The 24,261-nt window shown below is 44.9% G+C and overlaps 1 protein-coding gene across 1 annotated transcript; it reads left to right on the forward strand.

Moving 5' to 3' along the window:
• Window positions 1–1,534: 1,534 nt before the first annotated feature.
• On the forward strand, window positions 1,535–22,021 carry LOC119649654 (mRNA (2'-O-methyladenosine-N(6)-)-methyltransferase). Its single transcript, XM_038051909.1, has 6 exons — window positions 1,535–1,691; window positions 11,651–13,159; window positions 13,230–13,510; window positions 13,578–13,703; window positions 20,621–20,749; window positions 20,879–22,021. Exons 2-6 carry the CDS (start codon window positions 11,756–11,758, stop codon window positions 21,144–21,146), a joined length of 2,208 nt encoding a protein of 735 aa, XP_037907837.1. The 5' UTR covers window positions 1,535–1,691; window positions 11,651–11,755; the 3' UTR covers window positions 21,147–22,021.
• The last annotated feature ends 2,240 nt before the right edge of the window (window positions 22,022–24,261 follow it).

Below are 24,261 nucleotides of genomic sequence, written 5' to 3' on the forward strand. Positions count from 1 at the left end.
CTATTTTTTGTCCTTGATTGATTGTAATTGGGTCCTAAGTAGGTATCGTCTGCTGGTCGAGGTGACCCGGAATCCCAGTTTATGTAGCCACCTTTTGATGTTTTGCGTCCGACCCAACCAGGTTAATGTTATCCATTGCCTAGTTTCTGTGTTCATCTCCTGGAAGAGTGTTGAAAGTTGCTGTCTTGAGGCTTGGCGTAATTTCTTTTTGATCCGATTTTCGATGAGGTCCCTGTTGTATCCGTTTTTCTTGGCGGTTTACAGGATGTAATTCATTTCTTTATTTCTTCTCTCCCCATTGAGCGGTGTTGTTGCCATCCTGGGAATCATAAAGTTGTATGCCACCTTCCTATGGTGGAAATCGTGGTTTTAGGTGTATGTAATGGTTCCTTGTGTCTGGGTCGGTTTCTTGTAGATGTTGAATTAAAAATTCCCTCTTCCCTGGATTATTTTTAAGTCTAGGAACAGTGTCTCCCCTTCCTTTTCGACCTCCATAATGAAATCGATGTTCCTGTGTGCCCGGTTGAGTTTCTCGAGGATTAGTCCTGCTTCTTCCCTTTTGATAATTGCTAATACGTCATGCAAGTATGTAATCCAGAATCTCGGGAGTGCCCTAGCTTCCTAGAGCTCATCCTCCAGGTTCTCCATAAATACCTCGCATAGCAGCGGTGAGAAGGGGTTGCCCATTGTTGCTCCGGAGACTGTTTTATAGCCAAATGCCTAAATTCTTGGTAAGAAATACACGTTTTCAACCCCTGTTTTTCGAAGCTTGGTAAATCCCAGAAATTTAATTTATCCAAATCGATTCACACATTGTAACGTACATGGCGCGCTTCCTACTTTTGCAACCGATCCTGCAGAATATTTTTTGTTGATTATTGCGTGCTACATGTCCATTTTTGTTTCTTTTCACCTGGAGTATCATAGGGCTCTGCTCTGGCACGGGTATTATTTTTTATTTTTCATGAGCGACCTTCCTTCTCTGCTGCCTGGGCGTGCCCGTTGTCCGCTGTTGACCTTAAACAATTTTCTTTTGTCCCATCTCAATGGACGATGTTCATTAAACTCCTTAAAAGATATCAAGTTTTTTTTAGGATTAATATTATTAAATTCAAACAAAATGTCCCGCCTATTTATTAGTGCCATATGGACACCCTCATCCCAAATACGAATAATAACCTACATCGGTGAACTCAATTCTGATTAGCCTTCTCTCCTCCGATTTGACTCATTTTGACAGCAATCAGATCAACAAATAACAACACACCACTACCGCCACGTGCAATCAAAACAACTCCCCTCGGCGCTAGCGTTCTCCTACTCCTGCACTCACTCACACCGCCACACCATTTTTGTAAACATTCGTATATGTTCACGACCCTCTTCACTTGTGTACACCATCTCGCTCCTCCGTCAACTCTCCTGCACAAGTGTACGTGTAGAGCCGCTGCAGTGGTATGCGCCGAACGGCAATCGTGTGCGTTCCTGTCCAATTGGAACCGAATCGTCGAGAGAAGATTTTCATGTTGGAAGATTGCAAATGGCGAACGATTCGGTCGGACATAACTTTTTTCAACTTCTCGAAAATCGCTCCGGTCACGTTTGTCGTTATGTTTTTATTGAAAATCTCAATAAAAAATTAATTCGTATGTTCAATGTGATTTGTTCAAATTGAAGTTTTCCGATTTCAGGTGAGTTAAAGCCGTTTTTTCGCGATGTGCAAAATATTTCACTAGGCGATATGGAATTTTACGCGTTTATCGCTGGCAACTTGGAGTTTTTGTTTGAAAGCCGCTTCTTGGTCATTTCGCCGCGTCAAGTGATGCGGAATAGTTTTCAGGAATAATTGTTTGGTCAGTTGCACCGCAGAATGCATTGCTGCAAGCAATTGAGGATGCCGCGGCCCCAGAGCCTCTGCGGAACATTTCAGATTTTGCCGCCCTTTGCGCGCGCGATTTCACAGCAGAGAAAAACTAGTCGAGAGGTGTCAAGTGGATCAGTGGCTCCCGCTCGACTGTGCCATGGCAGCGAATTTGCCCGTGTGCTCGACTTCTTGTGGTTTGTGCCGAAACGAGTTGTGTACTGTTTGGCTGCGAAGATTAAGAAGGCCCCCAAGCCCCAGAGCGGACCCCATATGTTGGCGCTGCGAATGGCTGACTTTCGCTCGTCAGTACGACGTTGGCGATCCGCCGCCAAAGTTGCCTGCATAGCGTTCTGGTCGCAAGGCGGGCGCCACGGGTTCCCAAGAACTCTCAAGTCAATTTGGCGGCTCGTCGCCGTGTTCCAGTCCCAACGTCAGAGTTCGGCCGCCTCGCGCCACTACGCACTGAGAAACGATTCTGACTTGGTAATTTTCTTCCACGGCACTCGCATGGCAGCCACTTGCCGTGTTCGCCTTCGACTTGGCAGTTTCAGTCGGGATGGGAAGTGCGCAGCGCATAATGGTGGCAAGGGGCACCCAATTCCACCGAGGAACACGGCTCTGCCACGGGGAGTACTCGTGTGTGTCTGCCCAACCGTCTCCGGACTGCTCCACTCTTTGCGCTGCCAAAGGCTTTTATGAGAGGAAGCCACTCCGCCGTGGACACAGATTTTGTGTTTATCACAATCATATGGTCGCAAGATTATCTACGGCTCGTCTCGCTTCTAATGTGGCGTTGAGGAAATCTAACGTGAAATATTGAAGCTAGTCGGCCGGCAACTGTTCACCTGAACGTGCTCGCTCTGCCTAATGACGGTCATCCTCGAGCGGTCAAAGGGATGTGCGGTCAGTTCACGTGAGCCTGATCCTGGCAGTTGGCAAAAGTGTTAAAGTGAAGACGTAATGATTTCAGAGTTTTATTTTATTTAAGTGACTGACGAGGAATTAGGATAGTGAATACATGAAGCTTCCAAAGATCGGGAATTTCAGCCCAAGGAATCGTCCCGATTGCTGGATGCCACGAGTTGTGAAGAGAAGGACAGCGATTCCATACCCAAGCAAGGATGCTACGAAAAACTTCACTAAGGAATTATTTTTCCATTTGTATTTGTAATTGATTAAGTAAAAAATAAATTACATTTTCTAGTTTATTTTTTTCAATCTTTGTTCCTTGTTTAGTTGTGATGCCGTCTAATCTTAGGACGCAGCGATAGGAGCGTAAGGATCTGCTGGATATCGACGTCTTCCAAATCGCCCAACAGCCGGTATTCCCCCTTGAAGTCACCGAGCTCTGTCTCAGTTCATTTTGCGTCCCAAAGCTACTTGGTGTCGACTTACAGCTTAGGGTCTTCCGTGAATAGCAATTTTTCAAAAAGAAACGTCCATTCTGTCCTCGAATAATGTCAGCAATTACCACAACTCCTTAATATTGCAGCCTGACTCACGTTCATTCAGTTTGCCGAGCTCCTGTCCCTTCTCTTGAATTTCTCCGTAACCAAAACTGTAAATGCCGCAGCTAAATGTATCTGGAAAACTCTGTTCCATGGATGCTCTTCAGCTGTTCCGCTGTCCTTTCATTGGGTACTTGAGTTTTGGTAACAGCTAGAAGTCGCACGGAGCCAGGTTAGGAGAATAGGGAGCATGGGGAAGGGTTGTCATCGAGTTTTTGGCAAAAAAACTCGCGAATGCTCGTCATTTGTGGTGTGGCAAGGCGCGTTGCATGGTGGCCCGCAATTCTGGCCTCTTCCGACGAATCTTTTGGCTTAAAGTTCTGAAATTTTGGAGGTATCGATAACGATTGATTGTCTCACCTTTTGGGAGGAATTCATGATGGGTGGCACCCTTCGAATCGAAGAAAACACCACTTAAACGGTTGATCTCATCTGGCGAGCTTTTTTAGTCTTGGTGAATTTTTTTGATTTCCACTGGGACGACTGCACCTTAGTTTCCACGTCGTAGCCATAAATCCAAGCCTCGTCACATGCAGTAATGGTTTTCAAGCAGTTTCCATTAGCACTGACCATTTCCAAGAGCTCCTGACAAACGTCCAGCCAATGCGCTTTTTGATCCTCTGTCATCAGTAGTGGAATGAACTTAGCTGCAAGCCTTCTCATCTCCAATTTTTGGGTCAAAATCTCCTGAGAAGGCCAAGATGAGATGTCGTACTCTTCTGCCATCTCTCGAATAGTCAAACGACCATTGGAATGCGCAAGGGAATTCACTTCACTTTGGTCACATGAACGAGGGTCATCTTCCTTTGATGTTCTACCTTCCTTGAACCGATTATAATACCACTTGCAACATCTTGAACGACTCATCACCAAAGGCTTGCTGCAGCATTTGAAAAGTTTCCGTAAACGATTTATCCAATTTAACGCCAAATTTCATGCAAACACGTTGCTCCTCCTCACGTCTATGACAAAAAACATGGAACACGAAAAACAGACTTCACTAAAACAGCTGAACAGGCGGTTTGGAGAAGATTAGAATAACAAAATAAAATTCTGATTATTCAGGAAGTTTCCCGCTAAAAAAATGAGCTGTCAACGTTAACGTGAAGACACGCAATTTCAAAAGTCCTGGAACTTTTTGATCAAGACTCGTATATGTGGAATGCGCTTCAGCCTCCCTCACGGCCTCCCAAGCCACTCACACTCTTCCTTTACTGTTCTGCACCAAGTGCCCTTAGGGCGGCCCACTCATCGGCCATCTTGAGAGAATGGATTCCAGTGCCAGTGACATAGCCCGTAGTACAATTGTGGCCCTTTTTAATGTCACTGTCACTTAAGTCTTCGTGCTCCGACCAAATTGTTCGTTTGATACGACGCAGACAGGTATTGACGAATGCTTGAAGTTTTTGAGTACCAGTGGAGTTCACTTTCTATGTGCTACTCCCAGAGAGCAACACAGAAAGAATACTAGCACAGAACAGTGTCAGCTTGGTCTTAGTATTGAGATAACTGCATTTCCAGACTTTAGACAAAGCAGCGAAAGGGAATCTAGCGTTGGTAATGAGTCGGGCAACATTTAGCTCTGTGCCTCCCTCGGAGAAACCACGCTTTCCGAAACCCTCCTCTTGTTCATCATCCTGAATGAAAACTTGATCGTTGACGTCCTTCACAGGCCCATCAAATGATTTACGACCCCATGCAAACTCTTCTGTGATGTGGTATCATCATCAATATCCCAACAACCGGTATCCGGTCTAGGCCTGCCTTAATAAGAAACTCCAGACATCCCGGTTTTGCGCCGATTCCGATTTCCGATTCGATATCCCTAAAAGCTGTCTGGCGTCCTGACCTACGCCATCGCTCCATCTTAGGCAGGGTCTGCCTCGTCTTCTTTTTCTACCATAGATATTATAGACTTTCCGGGCTGGATCATCCTCACCCATACGGATTAAGTGACCCGCCCACCGTAACCCATTGAGCCGGATTTTACCCACAACCGGACGGTCATGATATCGCTCATAGATTTCGTCATTGTGTAGGCTACGGAACCGTCCGTTCTCATGTAGGGGGCCAAAAATTCTTCGGAGGATTCTTCTCTCGAACGTGGCCAAGAGTTCGCAACTCTTCTTGCTAACAACCCAAGTTTCCGAGGAATACATGAGGACTGGCAAGATCACAGTCTTGTACAGTAAGAGCTTTGACCCTATGGTGAGACGTTTCGAGCGGAACAGTCTTTGTAAGCTGAAATAGGCTCTGTTGGCTGACAACAACCGTGCGCGGATTTCATCAACGTAGTTGTTATCGGTTATGATTTTCGACCCTAGATAGGAGAAATTGTCAACGGTCTCAAAGTTGTATTCTCCTATCCTTATTCTTCTTCGTGTTTGTGTTTGACCAGTGCGGTTTGATGTTGTTGGTTGATTCGTCTTCGGTGCTGACGTTGCCACCATATATTTTGTCTTGCCTTTATTGATGTGCAGCCCAAGATCTCGCGCCAATAATCGCCTGCTCGATCTGGATGAAGGCAGTTTGTACGTCTCGGGTGGTTCTTCCCATGATGTCGATATCGTCAGCATAGGCCAGTAGTTGGGTGGACTTGAAGAGGATCGTACCTCTTGCATTCACCTCAGCATCACGGATCACTTTCTCGAGGGCCAGGTTAAAAAGGACGCATGATAGCGCATCCCCTTGTCGTAGACCGTTGTTGATGTCGAATGGTCTTGAGAGTGATCCTGCTGCTTTTATCTGGCCTCGCACATTGGTCAGGGTCAGCCTAGTCAGTCTTATTAATTTCGTCGGGATACCGAATTCTCTCATGGCCGTGTACAGTTTTACCCTGGCTATGCTATCATAGGCGGCTTTAAAGTCGATGAACAGATGGTGCAACTGTTGTCCATATTCCAACAGTTTTTCCATCGCTTGCCGCAGAGAGAAAATCTGATCTGTCGCTGATTTGCCTGGAGTGAAGCCTCTTTGGTATGGGCCAATGATGTTCTGGGCGTATGGGGCTATCCGGCCTAGCAAGATAGTGGAGAATATCTTAGAGGGTACTCAGCAACGTGATACCTCTATAATTGCTGCACTGTGTGATATCTCTTTTATGTATGAGACAGACAATGCCTCGTTGCCAATCGTCGGGCATTGATTCGCTGTCCCATACCTTGAGCACAAGTTGATGAACCACTTGGTGTAACTGGTCGCCTCCATATTTAACCAATTCGGCTGTAATTCCATCGGCTCCTGGCGACTCATGATTTTTTAGCCGATGAATTGCACGGACTGTTTCTCCTATACTTGGTGGTGGCAGTATTTGTCCGTCGTTTTCAGTTGGCGGGACCTCCAACTCGCCGATGTTCTGGTTGTTCAGTAGCTCATCAAAGTACTCAACCCATCGCTCTAACATGCCCATTCTGTCGGAAATCAGATTTCTCTCTTTGTCTCGGCAGGATGAGCATCGAGGTGTATAAGGCTTCATCCTGCTGACTTGTTGGTAAAACTTGCGCGCCTGGTGCGGTTGCTCCCTGTACTTTTCCAGTTCACAGACTTGTTGGTTCTCCCAGGCTTCCTTTTTCCGTCTGTGAAGTCGCTTTTCCGCTCGACGGAGTTCGTGATAAGTCTCTGCGCGTGCCCGCGTTCTTTGAGAATGCAACATTACTCGGTATGCGACAATGGATTTTGCAAAACCCTTGCACTGAATATTGATCCTCTCCTACTGGCTGACGTGGAGCTCGGAAGCCCTCTTGTCTGCGTTCTGGTGTCCTTTTTGTTTTTCCGCGTTTTCTCGATTTACGGGGTTTCCTTCGTTTCCAAGCCGCTCGCGATAACTCTTAAAGTAACTCTGAAGCACTTGTCTGTGCAGTTTTTGTGAATTGATCTTCTTTGGCGCGGTTCCTTTAGCAAATTGTTCAGTGTGTAAGCTGTAAAACTGCACCTCAGTGTTGTTTCTTTTGTTTTGCTTTACTTCAAGCGCGTTGTTTTTCATTTTCCTTTTTTGCTCGTCCACACTCGGCTTTCGTTCCTGAGTATGGGTTCCTTTTTCGCTTTGTATTCCATGTCCCTATTTTCCCTTGTTTACCTTAACTGCACACGAACCACTTTTCTTGTCTTCTTCCCATGTTCAGTGGCGACACTGAGAGACTCTAGCCGCTGTGAGGCTGCTTTCCCTCGGTGCCGCGGTATGGGAGATGCAGTAGATGTCCCTCCTGGAGGCCCCCGCGGAAACCTCACAGGACATGCCGATGGAAAAAGTTGAAGTAAATCTCTTCGCCCCACAAGAAACCGATTTCATCAACGTTAAGCCAAAAAAAACACAGAATCATCAGGGGCAGATCTATTTCCCTAAACTACAAGCTATCGAAACCCAACACCACACAACACGCGGATGAACATCTCAGACTGCAAATCTGCAAAATCCAAGATTTTTGGATTCAGATCAACCGGCTTAAAACCCTTGAGGATTCAAAGGAATCCCTCGGGCACCTTGGGGTGACACCAACGGTCTTCAGTTTCTAAACCCTTGGCTCAGGCAATCTCCTTCGCGTTTTTCCCTGCAAGAGTTCCAGGATGTTCTTGACAGACACAAAAAGCGCTTCGCGGTAGGCACGGATGGGAACATCTACAACTATGTCCAGTGAAAGAACCAATCGGCTACCTCAAAATATATTGGCATGAGGTGATACTAGTCCCGATCCCTAAAAAGGGAAAAATTTTAAAGTTATCTCAACAGCTTTAAGCCAATCTCCCTCTTCAACATCGTCTCCAAATTAACAAATGCCCTGGTTAAATCCAGTCTTGACCTATCTCTTGAAGATTTCCGCCGGCTCTCAAAGAAAAGCTTTGCTTACATGTCTCAATCACTTGCTAGTTCACATCGCCATTGAGAAGTGCCACAAAAAACATGTTCTTCACCTATCACTGGATATCAATAAAGCCTACGAGAGGGTAGACTTGTCCCTCATAGGAAGCGTGGCTGAGATTAATCTTCCACCTGACATCATCCAAGGGGTATCCTTAGTCCAGTAATCTTCAACGACGTCTCTTCACACAAAATGCTCCAGTAAAGTGAACATTTTTTAATATGCTGATGACTTCCTAATTATAGCATCTGGGGATTTCGGGGAGGATGCAGAAACCTCCTTCGACTGCAGGCAAATCTCTTCACAAATCAGTGTAACTTGTTGCCAACCTGGAGAAGTCATGCACGATTGCTTTTGATCGTTCGCGGCTCGATGTATTCAGTCACAGTATCAGTAACGTCTATCATGAGCATAACAAATCAATCACCTTCCTGGGAAGAATCGTTTTTATCTCTCTCACAGAAGTTAAGAAGCACAGGCCAAGAAGGCGACCAGGGTCATAAATTTTGCCACAGGAGCCAGTTGGTGACTCCATCCTAGAGAAGTTCTCAAGCTATTTAGAGGGATTGTCAGACCACTCCTTGATTGGCACAATTCTCCTCAATATTCGGTCCCAAATAATTTGAATCTCTCACTGCTGTCTCTCTGAAGTGCTGTATTCGCCTCATAAGGACCTCTCCAACCCAAGTCATCTTTGCGGTAGCGAGGGAACCTCTTACAGGAAAATTATTAGCAATCAGAGATATTCTCAATGCCAAAATGTACAACCCCTCCCTATGTCCTCATCAAGGTCAATTCCATCACCTCCAGCACACTATCGGCTGTAACCTCCATCTCGTTCAAACACTTCTCCATATTAAACCCCTATGGGAATGTCGACTCCCCCTCTAGAGCGGATCTTACCTCACGTGATGAAATCGAAACTCAAAAATGGGAAGCTTCGATTTAACGATCCTGGCCACTAATGCCTCGGCCGACGCCTCAAACGCCGGATGTGCGGTATTCTCAAAGGTACAACAACTCTGCGCTATGCTATGAACCAATCTCAAAATTGTTTTCAATGCGGAATGTCATCTTTCCAATACCAAGGGTGGCCTAATTTAACTTAAAGATAATGGATTTCTTTTTGTTATCTCTAATACTTTGACGAGTATGTGCTTTGGAAGTTGCTGACCCTCTTTGTGTCGTTTATTTGGCTGTCGTTGAGTTTTTTGGAATTGAATGTGCTTGCTTCTTCCTCAACCTTTGTTTCGTTAAAAAGCTGCGTAGGCTAGTCTTGATTAGTTGCCCCATTTTGCTAGGTCAGAGGCTTAATTTGGATGGAGCCAAGAGGCTTTCGGATCACAATATAGCGTATCAAATCATGGTTATTTCGGCCGGCCTTTAGTTCGTCTTCCGTTCACTTCGATGTTCAGAACAATCTTCGCAAGTAAGTCTTCGTCAGCGCGAATTATGTGTCCACACCACAGAGGACGCCTCTCACTCAATTTTTCCTCGACCGGCATGTTACGCTACTGGTCAATGCAACATTTTTATTTCCATTACTGCGAGGCGCCGTTCATTGTCCTCGACTAGCACTCAGAAGTGTAGAAGTTATTGTTGCTTTCCCCGATTTTATTCGTTTGATTGCACAATTGCTCTAACTGTGTTGAATTGTATCGTAGAAATCTGCTCGAAATATTCTTGCTATCTGTCCATCGCGGCTCTACCGTGTTGCGTTTTAATCCCTTACCCTTTTGGCCATATAAATAACATGGCGGAGTTAGACACAACCGTCACTAATATTTCAAACCGCGCAGTAACCTTCCCTGAAAACGCAATATTCAGTTCTCATTCTCTCCTCCTATTCCCTGGGATAAATCTTAGATCCCAATAATTGCTTTGCAGGGGATCTACTGGCTTTGCCCCGCTTGAGTACATTGATGACCGAGAGGATTTTACCCTTGTTTGAAGGAGTAGTCCATATTCGCATGCTGTGGTGATTAGCCATTCCACGAGAGGTGGAACTTCACAAGATGTTATAGGATTGAAATCCGTAGTGAAGATTTGGGACGTAACCAACAACTTAACTTGCACCAGAGAAAGAAGGATTTTTTATGGCGACCCAATATTCTTCAATATCCTACGTCGAACTTTTCAAGATCTCTGCTGTCCGATCAACAAGATAGTTTTCGTACTGCTGGACAAAAAGTAGTTAGCTTTGAGTTTAGGAGCTCGAGATTCTCCTTGCCTAAAAGTGGATACAGATGATCATCCTCGCGATAAATATCAGCACTTTTCTTGCTTCGCACATCCAGAGATCTCCTAAATCTGCTGGTGATCACCATGTGGTCGATCTGTTTAGATATTGCCTCGTTGCCGAGGCGTGGTAACCGTTTCCGAAGCATAATCAATTTCGTCAGTTACAGGTTAATAATAATAATCGTTCAGGCAATCATCCAGTGGTGAGAGCACTTCATTCGGAACGGTACCCTGTGGGAGGCAATATGGTCAGCTTTTCGCTCGCCCGTGTTTATTACCCGGATTTAACTCAAGAACTCATTCACAGTTGAGACGACTGGTATCCCACATGCAGTCACGATGCAAACTCCTCTTCCGCCAGTCAGATTTGAAGAGTTGCAGATTGCTCGCCTTTCTCGACAAGAAGGAAATCCTTTGAGTAAATTTCACAAACTCCAACTCACAGGGAGTTCAGTACTTCCGCGGGACAGTCGACTTTTCATGTAGAAAGTATGATGAGTCCGGATGGGTTTGGGCCTTCTTCCTGAGACGCCATTCAGACTGTAGTAACTCTTCCCTCCGCCTGTGTCAAACGGGCTTTAGACCTTCAATGACGAAGTTGGTTGTGGATCAGTTGCCGGCATAAAAGACTAAATTGAGTCTAGAGTAGACAATCACTGTCGGAAGTGGGCAGAACAATGTTTGATAGTGGGACTAGAGTGTTACTTGGTTGCGACAGTTGAGACATTAGTTCTTGCAGGGAAGTTATTGTGTTTTGGGTTCAATATTGCAGCTCTTGGTAGCTTCAGTAGTCTGCATCCTTATTGCCGGAGGAAATGCCCAGAAGTTGACGATCAGATGATTGGTTCCTTCCCCTCACCTTACAAGCGAACCACTATTAGCCTCTCAGGAGTGGTTTATCATTCCCTATCATACGAGGTTTCCTGTTCCTGAGAATAAAGAAACATCTGAAAGGGCAGGAGCATTTTGGTTATGTAGGGCATCAAAATTGGATGATACCAAATTTGAAAAAGCTCCAGAAGCACTTCAAGCAGTGGGAAAAGGGCTTGGCAGATGCATCGCATCTCATGGACAGCCAAACTGTGGTTATTTTTTGTCGGTCTCCCCAATATTTGAAATATTTTGAAATGCTATTTTAAACAGTTCTTAAAAATTGCGAAATTCTCTCATCTTTTTTTCAGAGGCAAATTCAAAACATTTTGTTACCTTCGGGTAACAGATCCACAAAAGGATCTCTCCAAAATTCACCGTAAGCTTTAAAAAATTATCATTTGTGATCGTCCAACATGAATGACACGGCGAGCACATCTAAAGACATAGTCAGTGTGCCATCAATGCCTACAGGACCGTCAGCATGGGAGCAGCTCACAGCTCCCCAGAACCAAAATGACGCAGGTGCAGCAAATAACAGCAATCTCACATTGGCCTCATCCAGCACTTCGCTGTTGCCTACCACACCGGTAAAAACAATTTCATCACCAGAGCCCATGGCGCACACCCCTCAAGGTCCGCCAACATCACATGGTCCTGTTTACGGGGAAGAATTAACAACAGAATTGGTGAACCAAGGATGGCGAAAGTTCTGGTCAAAACGTGAAAATCGGCCGTACTACTGGAATCGGTTGACCGGCGAATCGTTGTGGGAAATGCCCGGGCAACAGCATCGAGCATTTGATCCACTAACAGATCCATTAGGTATCTGCAGTCCCGGCCAGCCCGGGCCCAGTCCTAATAGCCCCCAATCGAACGCACATGGAAACCTTAAACGTCGGCCATCTGAAGATGCACAACATCCCCATCAGGGGCATGGCGGCGCACCGCCTCCTATGAAGAAATTCATTCTTTCAGGTCCATGGGATCTAGAAATATTTACAAATGCTGTGATTGTCGAGCGTCCACCAACGCTTTTACCACATCCTCATCCAGAAATCGAAGCTATGCGAGCGGCTCTCACAATGAAACTAGTGCGAACCTACGAAGATTTGTGCCTGCGACGAGAAAACATCAAAGCCCCCAGAGATTCCTTTATCAGGTGGATAATGGAGCGGAAAGTTATCGACCGAGGCTGCGATCCACTGCTTCCAAGCCTTTGCATACCCGAAGTCTCACCATCGATGTATCGAGAAATCATGAATGATATTCCCATAAAAATAGTCAAACCAAAATTCACAGGTGACGCAAGAAAGCAACTATCTCGATACGCGGAAGCTGCTAAATACATTATAGAATCACGTTCCGCCCCGGCGGAGAGTAAAAAGATCGTAAAATGGAACGTGGAAGACACGTTCCAATGGTTACGTCGAACAGTCGGAGCAAGTTACGAAGACTTCCAGGATCGGCTGGCACATTTGAAACGACAATGTGAACCGCATCTGGTAGAGACAGTCAAGGGGAGCGTGGAAGCGCTTTGTACAAAAATCTACAATTTGTCTGGAGAACATGCAAAACGGATTCGTGAGAAACATATACTTTTGTTGAAGGATCATGGAATCGGTGAACCCACACCACCACCTCCACCGCCTGTTTTGAAAAAAGTCTGGTGCTATCCCATTCAATTTTCAGTTCCATCACCGCGTATGCCTGTTGTTGAGTACCTTCAGGATCGTGATCATATGGTGATAAAATATACACCGTCATCAATGTCACAACCTGATTCGTTGTTTATTAATCTTACGCACTTGCAAAAGTTGGTAAGTTCCGCGAGAGTTGACCCCCATTGAGGAATTTCATTGACTAAATCTGTTTCTTATATTTTTCCAGGAACAACTTTATCGCTACAACTGTTTCGACGATAAAAAATTTGACCTATTCATCGGTCGGGTGTGGTGCTTACTGAAACGATATCAGACATTTCTTGGCAATTCAGTGAATTCATCACAAGAAGCCGAAATGACTCAGGCTTCACTTCCAGTGCCCGTTTTTGAATGTCTTCATCGACATTTTGGCGTTACATTCGAGTGCTTCGCATCGCCATTGAATAGTTATTTTCGTCAATTTTGCTCGGCATTTGCCGACACCGATGCTTACTTCGGATCTCGAGGGTAAAGGAAATTTTTGATTCTTCCTAATGATATGCTTTTTATTTGAGTGGGGTTTTCTTGTGAATAGGCCTTTCTTGGAATTCAAACCGGTGTCGGGATCTTTCCAAGTCAATCCTCCACATTGTGATGAATTGATTGACGCAACGCTCGCACATATCGAGAAGCTATTGAATGATTCTATTGAACCGCTGAGGTGAGTATTGATTTGCTTTTGTCATAGTTAAAAATAGAAGACGCTTTTCTCGGAAAAGTAGCTTCACCTTTTGTGGACTTGTTCGTCAGGAACCTTTTAGATTTCAAGTCTTCTAAGTAAACATGCCTTTAGTTTGTATGGAAGAACACAGAATAAATGGGGGTTAATTGTGTTTACCGCAAACAATTGCAATTCCATTTCAATAAAGATAAATCATAAAAGGGTTGTGAGTGTCAAATGTGACTAAACGCAGCCGTATGTTGTGTAATTCTAAGAAACTTTTGGATACTAGTCATTAGTCAAGTGTATATCCAATAAAATCACAAAATGCTTGCTAATATACGTTAACGGAATCAGAGTACGATTAATAGTCACTGGTTTGAATCTTGACCGCAGGAAGACAGGATCAATATAAATCAATAGATTTCGGAAGGCCCCATTTTTGCCAGGTGCATGTTGAACATTTGATCCCTAACAACCACTCCTACTCTCTCCAACCCTATCACCACGGGATTACCCAGGCCAAGGTGTGCGCCTGCTGTTAACTGCAAAATTTAAGCCCCTTCGTCTTTCAATGGCTTGCACTTTTAGACTGCAGCTCTCTTTTGGGAGCACACGTTATATTAGAGTGAGGACATAATCAGGCTTGTGAACAAATACTGCTTTGTGATCAAAAATAGTGGACGAAAACTCACGCGAATATAGTGATTTACTAAGCGCCCCCTAGTGAAAATAAAGGCGCAACCCTACAATACCTAGCAGGCCCAGTATTCCACTAAGTAGACAGAATTGACATTTACGAGCGGGACAATCCAAAACCTAAACTTACAAAGTTTTTAGAAGCCTCAGTCAAACATCGCTGTTAAGCGCGCAAATACAGACAACGCGAAATTCCATGTGATCTTTTCAGTGTTAGAGGACGTTACTGATCTACTGAAAAAAAACCAACAAGCGCCAAATGCATGGCATTGAAACAACACTGATCGCGAGTTTCTCGAATTCATCGAAGAATTGAGACTCCTCGTCGCCCTTGTTGTATATTTTATTTGTCCCACGACGACCCGGCAAGCTATCAAAGAGAGCTAAGTAGTCTGGTCCGGCCCACGAAGATCGTACGTGGGGACGGAAACTGGCCAGGTTCTGGCCTATATATGCCAGTTGCCACTCGGTTTTTGGGCACTGGGCCCTGTGTTGCTAAATTCCAAGTGAGAGACATGGTTCTGAACTATTAATCCCGAAAATAATTTACACTGAATCATCATGAAATTTTCCGAATCAACTACAAAGTCTCATATACCAGAGAAAACTGGCCGACGCGATCACAAAATTTGCCGCGACGTTTGGTACGGGAGGTAGATTTCGATTCCAAGCACGTTCGAGGTCTTCTTCCCGAAAAGGGCGTTCGGGTAGTCGCACGCTGGGACCCTCATCGGCTTCGACGATTTGCTGGTACCATCGTCAATAAGGATCTCAAGCGATTAAATATACCACCGGATTGACGTTTAACGCAACAAAAAACTAGGCTCGCAGGGTGCCTCGGCGACGGTTATCCGAAGCGCAGTATCACATCGCCTTACAATCTTCCGTCTAACAATACGTTGCTCCCTGGTTGACACAGGCGCTGAGATGTCGGTGCACCCTGTACCCCATCCGAATATTTTAATCCCGCAAAACCTGCGATTGACGGCCACCAACTCTTCTCCCATCCGCACCTATGGGTATAAGCAGGTGGACGTGAGTCTCGAATTGCGCCGAACGTTTTCGTGGCGTCTCGTTCTGGCGGACATTAACATCCCTTTATTAGGCGCAGACTTAGTGTGTTACGATGGGCTAGTGGATTTGCAGAAGATGGCTTTGATAGACCCCGCCAACCTCATTATAGACGTAAGAGAAAATGTCTACCTTCCAAAATGGTGCTCTTTCGATAATGTTCGAGGACGTTGCCGACTCCCCCATTCACGAACGCCTCAGAAAGTATCGCAACATTATCACGGAAAGTAGTTTCTCCAGTCGGTTAAGCGCGACGTGTGACACCACATCAAGTGCGTCCACTTTCACCCCAGAAGTTTGCTACTGCGATTGTTGATGAATCTGGGTATCTGCAGACCACAATAGCTGTTGGTCCTGACTCATTCAAAGTTTAGGCGATAAAGAACTTTCCCCTACCAACTACGGGGAAGGATCTACGAAGGTTTCTGGGCATGTTAAACTTCTATCGTCTTGTCTTGCTCAAGGCTGCTCATCACCAAGCGATCCTGAACGCCTACTTGTCTGGGCCCAAAACTAAAGACTCCCGCAAGGTTTCGTGATCTGCTGAAGCCGTCCATGTGTTTGATACAGTCAAACAGAAACTTGTTGATGCATCACTACTAGCATTTCCTCAGCTAGATGCACCCCTCGCTGTGTTCGTCTATGCTCAGATAAAACGGTAGGCGCCGCTCTCCACCAACGGGTGAATCTAACCTGGCAATCGCTGAGCTTCTTTTCAAAGCAGCTCAATTCGAGTCTGGCTAGCTTCCAGCGACAAGAAAAAATGCCCTCCTTCAAGCCTTCTTGTTTTCATAGTGAAAATCGCTGCTTCGACCTCTCTCATTGTGAAAAAGGGGCAATCCTCGACGTTTTCCGCGCTATTGACATCAAACCGTACAGAATATTCGGCGGAATAATGCCCGTACAATGCAGTTCATCTGGTCGGTACTTAGTATGCAAGACTTACGATTTTCCGGGTGGCAAACTTCTAGCCAAGTCCCTAAGGGTCTTCATTCACCTCGTTGACCAGATTCTGCCAGTCTTCGAGCTTTGCTTTTATTTATCGCGCTGCGAAGTCTCCTTTTTGCTGATCTATACTGTCCCTTTACGACGCATGCCTCCTCGTTAGCGTGTAAGCGTTGTGCCAAATGGCGGAGCTTATGACACTCCCTCCACTCAATTTCTGCCGTCCACCAGTATATAGAAGGCTTGTCGCGGCTGAGGCCCCTCCGGGTCAGGTTCATCGCTGAATTTACTTTGATGTCAGCAGCTACCCCCCGGAACGCCATCCTTCACAGTCTGGACGCCGAAGCGTTGGCGTTGATCCGGTGTTTAAAACTACGAGCCTGGTTCTCGCCGCCATTTCCAGAATTCGTTTCCCTCCGGAGTCTGGCTGAGGGATGTCCCATTCAAGGGCCCTAGCATTAAAATCACCGGCTGCCTCGATTCGCCCCTCCGTGCCCGAAACGGCGTCATCCAAAGCATTAAGCCAGCGCCGAAAGTCCGGTATCATCTCATTCCGTATCAGGTAAGCGCTAAAAAACTTTATCTCTAAACACCGAATCCAGACAAACTCGTTCCCTCGGCCTTTCGCAAGACCACGAAGTCGAATGTGGTCCCGAACCCAGATGGCAGCAGTGCCCGATAAGTAGAGATGCCATGAAACCGGGTTTCTGCTTCAGTATTGCTCGCCGATTAGCACTAGATCAGCATTCTCCTCTGCAGCGGATCATGCCATTCGCGCCTTAGTCTTTTCGAGTTCTGCCTTAAAGATTGGACACCGTCCCGAGCCTGCAGTGTGTGCGACGCTCTCATCACCAGGTGCGCCAAGATCCCTCCAGAGACGGCAACTTTCGCTTTTATTGCAAGCCTTCGCTTGGTGACTTACCTGGCCGCATCTTCGGCATGCTATCCTCCTGTCCGGTCCATTGCAAGTTGCTGATGTGTGTCCATAGTTTAGACATCTGTAGCACTTGGTGGGGACTATCTGCATTCGTACCCTGCATACTACCCATCCAATTTTAATTTTCCCGCTGCTGAGGAGTTTGCTCGAAGTTCTGACACTTGTAGCACTGCACTTCCTAATAATCTTTTGATAGAAGAGGTGAGGTATTCACCTTGAAGACTTCATTGAGCTTTTGAGAGGGCTCGAAAGTAGCCATAAACATTCCCGATTGCGGCTTTAAAGGAAGTGCCGGATTATGACTATGCAGAAGCTTATCTGCTCGCGTGACTAGATTCGACACGCTTTTAACCTTTAAATGTGGATGTTCCTCATTGAGTGCCCGCATTATGTCAGTCAATCTGTCTCTCTGTGGAGACCGCGGATGACGATGGACTGTGTCTTTAAGGCTAGTGAGATGCTCATTATGGCGTGTAGCCCCTTCTCTTTTAAAAGAGTAAAGATCGCTGTGTAATCTTCGATACTCTGAGCAAATATAAGGGTTCTGTCGGCTCTCGTGTTCTTTGGGGTTGCTTTCAGCCCTTTTTCTTTCTAAAGATTCTTAGAATCGTGGTACATTAATTTTGTACCCAGTGATCAGGGGGATTTTTGATTTTCTTGGTCGGGTATTTTAGGAAGAGGATGCCTGAAAGTTTCCCGGAGGGGCACGTAATGGCTAGCACTAACCTTGGGATTTAGATTCTTCTTTTTCCTGCGCTACACGAACTTGAAGGGCTTTTCTTCATTTTCGCGGATGATTATTTCGAGGCACATTTCGTTGTCTTGTTGCTGATGATCCTGTTCTTCTTGTTGGTGTCCTTCTGGGTGACGCTGCTACTCTTCTACTCGTTGGTTCCCTTCTGGGTGACGCTGACCTTATTGCTCTTGCGACTGTTCACCTACATTCCTTGTTAGCATTCTCCCTTCGAGTGTTTCCATCTGCTGCTGCAGTTGAAAGATGAGCGCCTGTTGGCACTCCAGTTGTAGGACCATGGCGGCCTTCTGCTCCAGCTAGGCGATATTTTCAAGGAGACTCGAGTGTCCCTCTATTCGCTCCGGAGGGCCTGTGGCTCCTTCCGATGATAACTCGTTTGGGAGTATCATCTAGCCTCTCTTAGCGGACGTCCTGTTCTCAAGCCCGTCCTTGGTGTTGGACGCAGATCTGAAATTGGAAAGAATTCGTTTCTTTAATTGATTGTTTTTTTATTTTCCTTTGTTGGTCGAAACAGTGTCGAATTATTAAAAACAAGTACTAATGGTTTCGTCCAGGGCAGAAGCAACTTATCAGACGCTGTGTCACCTCTACCCTGGAAGCAGCGTGATCGAAAATGGCAGCAGGTGGAAAACGCTCCTTCATATAATCGCAAACATACGACAAGGGTGCGAATTATATCCAAGTTAAATCGCTTATAGTTTGAGCGTATTCTCCACTATCTTGCTAGGCCGGATAGCCCCATACGCCCAGAACATCACTGGCGCATACCAAAGAGGCTTCACTCCAGGCAAATCAGCAACAGATCAGATTTTCTCTCTGCGGCAAGCGATGGAAAAACTGTTGGAATATGGACATCAATTGCGCCATCTTTTCGTCGACTTTAAGGCCGCCTTTGATAGCATAACCAGGGTAAAACTGTACACGGTCATGAGAGGATTCGATATCCCGATGAAATTGATAAGACTGACTAGGCTGATCCTGACCAATGTTTGAGGTCAGACAAAAGCAGCAGGATCACTCTCAAGACCATTCGACATCAACAACGGTCTACGACAGGGGGATGCACTATCATGCGTCCTCTTTAACCTGGCCCTCGAGAAAGTGATCCGTGATGCTGAGGTAAATGCAAGAGGTACAATCCTCTTCAAGTCCACCCAACTACTGGCCTATGCTGACGATATCGACATAATGGGAAAAATCACCCGAGACCTTCATCCAGATCGAGCAGGCGGCGCGAGATCTTGGGCTGCACATCAATGAAGGCAAGACAAAATATATGGTGGCAACGTCAGCACCGAAGACGAATCAACCAACAACATCAAACCGCACTGGTCAAATACAAACACGAAGAAGAATAAGGATAGGAGAATACAACTTTGAGACCGTTGACAATTTCTCCTATCTAGGGTCGAAAATCACAACCGATAACAACTACGATGATGAAATCCGCGCACGGTTGTTGTCAGCCAACAGAGCCTATTTCAGCTTATAAAAACTGTTCCGCTCGAAACGTCTCACCATAAGGTGAGGCTCTTACTGTACAAGACAATGATCTTGCCAGTCCTCATGTATTCCTCGGAAAATTAGGTTCTTAGCAAGAGAAATTGCGAACTCTTGGCCGCGTTCCAGAGAAGAATCCTCCGAAGAATTTTTGGCCCCCTACATGAGGATGGACGATTCCGTAGCCTACACAATGACGAAATCTATGAGCGATAGCATGACCGTCCGGTTGTGGATAAAATCCGGCTCAATAGGTTACGGTGGGCGGGTCACTTAATCCGTATGGATGAGGATGATCCCACTCGGAAAGTCTATAAGGGCAATATCTATGGTAGAAAAAGAAGACGAGGCAGACCCTGCCTAAGATGGAGCGATGGCGTAGGTCAGGACGCCAGACAGCTTTTAGGGATATCGAATTGGTGGACCTCGGCGCAAAACCGGGATGTCTGGAGTTTCTTATTAAGGCAGGCCTAGACCGGATACCGGTTGTTGCGCCGTTGATGATGATAGTTTGAGCGTAAGCTAGGCCAAGGCTAGATTATTGTTTGGGATATGGGGGACAGCAACTTACTCTCACGTTTTTTGGTCCACGGACTCCTCGTTCGGGGCATAGCATCCAAGCATTCAAAAACTAGGACTAACCGTTTTGTCCATGGCAGAGGCAACTCATCAGACGCTGCCTCACCTCTACCCTGGGAGCAGCGTGCTCTCCATTTGGTACGGTCCAACATCATGTGGATGTGGACTTAGGGTCTCCCATTTCTCAAACAATGGCCCAATTGTTATTGGTGCCATTGAGGAAGTGATACTTTCTTAGGTTTTTTCGCCTCACAGGTCTTGAAAGGGTTCCGCTCATGTCTGTTCGCAATCGTTGTTATCATTTGATCATTTGTCGGAAATCAATTCGCGGTGGTCGCTATTTTTGGCTTAACATTGTAATGTATCCTGCCTAACATTCAGTTAACCACTTCAAAGATATTACCAGCGATAATTTCTGTTTTCCCCCCTCAGCTTCATAGTATTCCTTCCGGAGTGGAAATGCATAGCGAAACTTGAAGAAAACATCTACAAAAGGCGATCGGTTATTATACTTGGGATGGCTCACGAGTACCGCCATGGCTACCAGCACATTACACCACAGTGAGTATCCCAGGAGATTTATATATTCTTAGTTCCAAGACGATTCGATCAGTCCCTTTGACGCCTGATCGGAGAATAGCTAGCAGTAAGCGTTTTACATTTGAAAATTTCTGTTTTCCTTAACCTCAGACATGAAGTCACTGTGAAAAGTATGCACGGCACCGTTGTCGTCTGGCTACAAAACAATGCCGGCTACGCCCGCTGGGGACCAAATGAGAATCGCGTTGAAGCCTTACGGGAGGCCTTCCGACCGGCACGCGATAAAGAACGTGATAAACTGCAACAGCAGCAGCAGCAACAACAGAATTCATCGTCAGCGACAAATTCTAATGATAGCAGTGGTAGCAGTGCTGCCATCGACCCCGCATCAACTGCGAATGCATCAAATTCAATTTAGTGTTAGATCGCCGACTATGACTGCAGTTGCAACTATTATTTCGTTGTTACTATCTTTATTCGTAGAATTAAGACTTAAAGTGGACGATTTTATTTTTACTCTTGTATTTTTTTATTTCATATTATATATATATACATTTCTCCTCTATTTTTAAGCCTAAAAACACTAAAGTGAAAGAGAAAAGAGAAAATCAATATATATTTATTACGAAAATATAAGAAATTTTATTTTCAATGTTATGAACATTAATTCTGTGCGCGTGAGTCGTGAGTAGTTCAAGTGTGAAGGGCGGAGCGTTTGTAGACGATATATGCCAATTAAATTGACAAAATTTATGCTTAGTTTTAGTGAAATGTGTAAATCATTTTCGGCACATAAAATTTCTAAGGTAACATGAAACATGATGTCGTTGTAAGGGAACTTTTTAATACACACACACACCATTCATTTAAGAAATCGTAGAATAATAAATGTTTATTCGCTGGTCTCGCCATAAATGGCTGTTATAATAATATTATTTGTCGGAAAATTGTATTCACATGTTGGAGAAATAGAATTGTTGTTGATTGTGTTAGCCTCTCCGTTATGCTGCTGTCTGCTCTTTTATTTTTCCTTCTTTCGTATAAGAAACTGGCTCTAGTCGTCTTTTGAGTTTAAGTGAAATCTAGACATGGTTTCCGTTCGCACAAAATCCAAAATATGCCTCATGCAATATAAAACACTTTCATGCAGTTGCTAAGAATATTTTAATCTTTCTTTCTTCTTCTTTTTCTTCAGCCTTTGTCCCGTTCACAAGCGAGGTCGGCTCGTCGTGATCGCTTTCGCCATTTGGCTCTATCGAATGCCTGATCTGGGTGCAATCTTGAGGCTTTCAAATCCCCATCCAGCGTATCAAGCCACCGTTGCTTAGGTCTGCCTTTTGGTCGTTTACCATCGACTTCGATGTTCAGACCAATCTTGGCAAGTGAATTCTCGTTTGCACGAATTGCGTGACCATACCATCGAAGACGCCTCTCTCGCAACTTTTCCACGATCGGTGCAACCCCATAACGATCGCGGATATCCTCATTTCGGATGTCATCTAAACGTGTGACGTCACTAGTCCAACGTAGCATCTTCGTCTCCATTACCGCAAGACGCCGTTCATTCTTTTATGGTCGGCCAACACTCGGAACCATAGAGAGCGATTGGACGGACGACATTGCAGTAAATTTTAGATTTGAGACGTTCGTTGATACGCCGATCACAAAGGACACCAATTTCTTTATTAATTTACAATTTTTATTACTGATTCTGTTTCGAACCGTTTTAGTCACCAATTGACAAAATACAAACCTCAGAAACTCTTCTTTTATGTACAAATTTTTTTCTCCAAAATATTCCATTCTCCATTTTCACTCATTTTTACAACAAAATCCATCCAAAATTCAAAGCTTCCCCATACAAGCTGTGGCCATAAATATCTCATTGAAATCTACTAACTGTATCTTTGTCTAAATCTAGTAATTGAGAATTTTACGATTGTTCTTCCGTTTCTAACTCAATCCAAACGAAGATCCGGGCGTCTGAAAAAAACTAGAAAATATCTTTTAACAAAGAAATTGTACAAAATCTGAATGTTCTTTTTATAACCAAAATTAAATGAAAGACGAAACACTACAATTTGAAAACAATATCATGCATAAAGATGCAATAGTTAGTTGTTTTTTTAATGTAAAGATGTAGTGAATATATAAGATACAATAGAAGTTTATAGCCAAAAAGTATCTATTTGAAAATAGAGAGTAATCGACAGTTATTAATCAAATTAACAAGAACTCGCAATAAAACAATTATGTGAAAAATTATGCTTTTAATTATTTCCCTGTGGGGAGCGTCCGTACATTGGTGGTGGTGCCAGAACTAGCCTGCTCTTTGCCGAACAAGTTTTCGAGTTGCTCTTTGATTTTGATGCGCCCCAGGATGATTTCAGCTATTATTTTCGTAACAGAAAGAAATACCTCCTTCAGTTTTCGCACTCAAGTAGGGTGCTCTTCTTCAAAATCTTAACGATCACGATCATCTCCTTCTCCAACCATATACGACAGGAATTCTCCCGAAGTATATGAGTCCAGGGGCTACCCCCGTTCCCATGGTATCAGTATACCCCTGGTAAGGTTTCGTGGCCGAAGCCACTTCAGATGAGTGCAGACTCGAGTCTGATCGCCCTAATTAAGCCTTGGAGCATTCGCCTACTGCATCACGGCCGGCAAGCCGCTGCGATACAGCGTTTCCCGGTGCCACCACGTGGAGGTTCTCCTCGGCCACTTGGTTTTGGTTCAGCCGACAAGGTTGCCGACCCGTCTTCCTCCTCGCCACCTCAGAGCACCAATGTCGAGTACATAACATTCGTCGCTCTCAAACTGTGGACCACGATCCAATTGTGTTTGTGACCGTCGCACATAGGAGTATTTCATCGATCTAACCGGCCAAAACCCCATTTCTTAGAAACTGCCCTTAATTGAAATAACTGCTATTTTCAGGTAGCCAACTCCTCTCTGGATTATTTCCAGGTATGATTTTTTTCATCGTTCAAATACTTAGGTTTTACATTTAGTGGAACTTCACCATTGCTACCGTGCAAATCACAACTTTGAACGACCTCTGCGTAGCGGCATTTTTAATTTTGTTTTCTAAAGTGTTAAGTGAAGTTTTTGAGAAGAAGTGTGTTAAAGAACTTCATTCAAGACCGTAACGGTACACTACAGGATTACAGTACCCTATAGGAGGCAATGTAGTCAGCATTGCGCTCGTCCGAGATTATTACCCTGATTTGATTCACAGTTGAGTCTGGGGCATCTGTTCCAGAAAAAAAAGCGGGTGCAGAAGTGTTTCGTTGCACTGGCCACATCTGTTGGAGATTCCAAGAGAACGACCGTGTAGAAGACAACGTATATTTGTTTCCTGCAATGCAGATAATACATTAAGCATTCTGTATTTATCCTTCTCTGGTGGGCTGAGAATAAGGTCAATGCACAGAAGGATAAATGTGGTGTCGAAATTGCAATTGATTAACTTTGAGTCAGGCGTTAAAAAAAAGAGATTCAAAGGAGATTCATTCAAACTGTTTAGCCAA

The sequence above is a fragment of the Hermetia illucens genome, chromosome 2 (assembly GCF_905115235.1).
Source record: "Hermetia illucens chromosome 2, iHerIll2.2.curated.20191125, whole genome shotgun sequence".
Taxonomy (NCBI): Eukaryota; Metazoa; Arthropoda; class Insecta; order Diptera; family Stratiomyidae; genus Hermetia; species Hermetia illucens.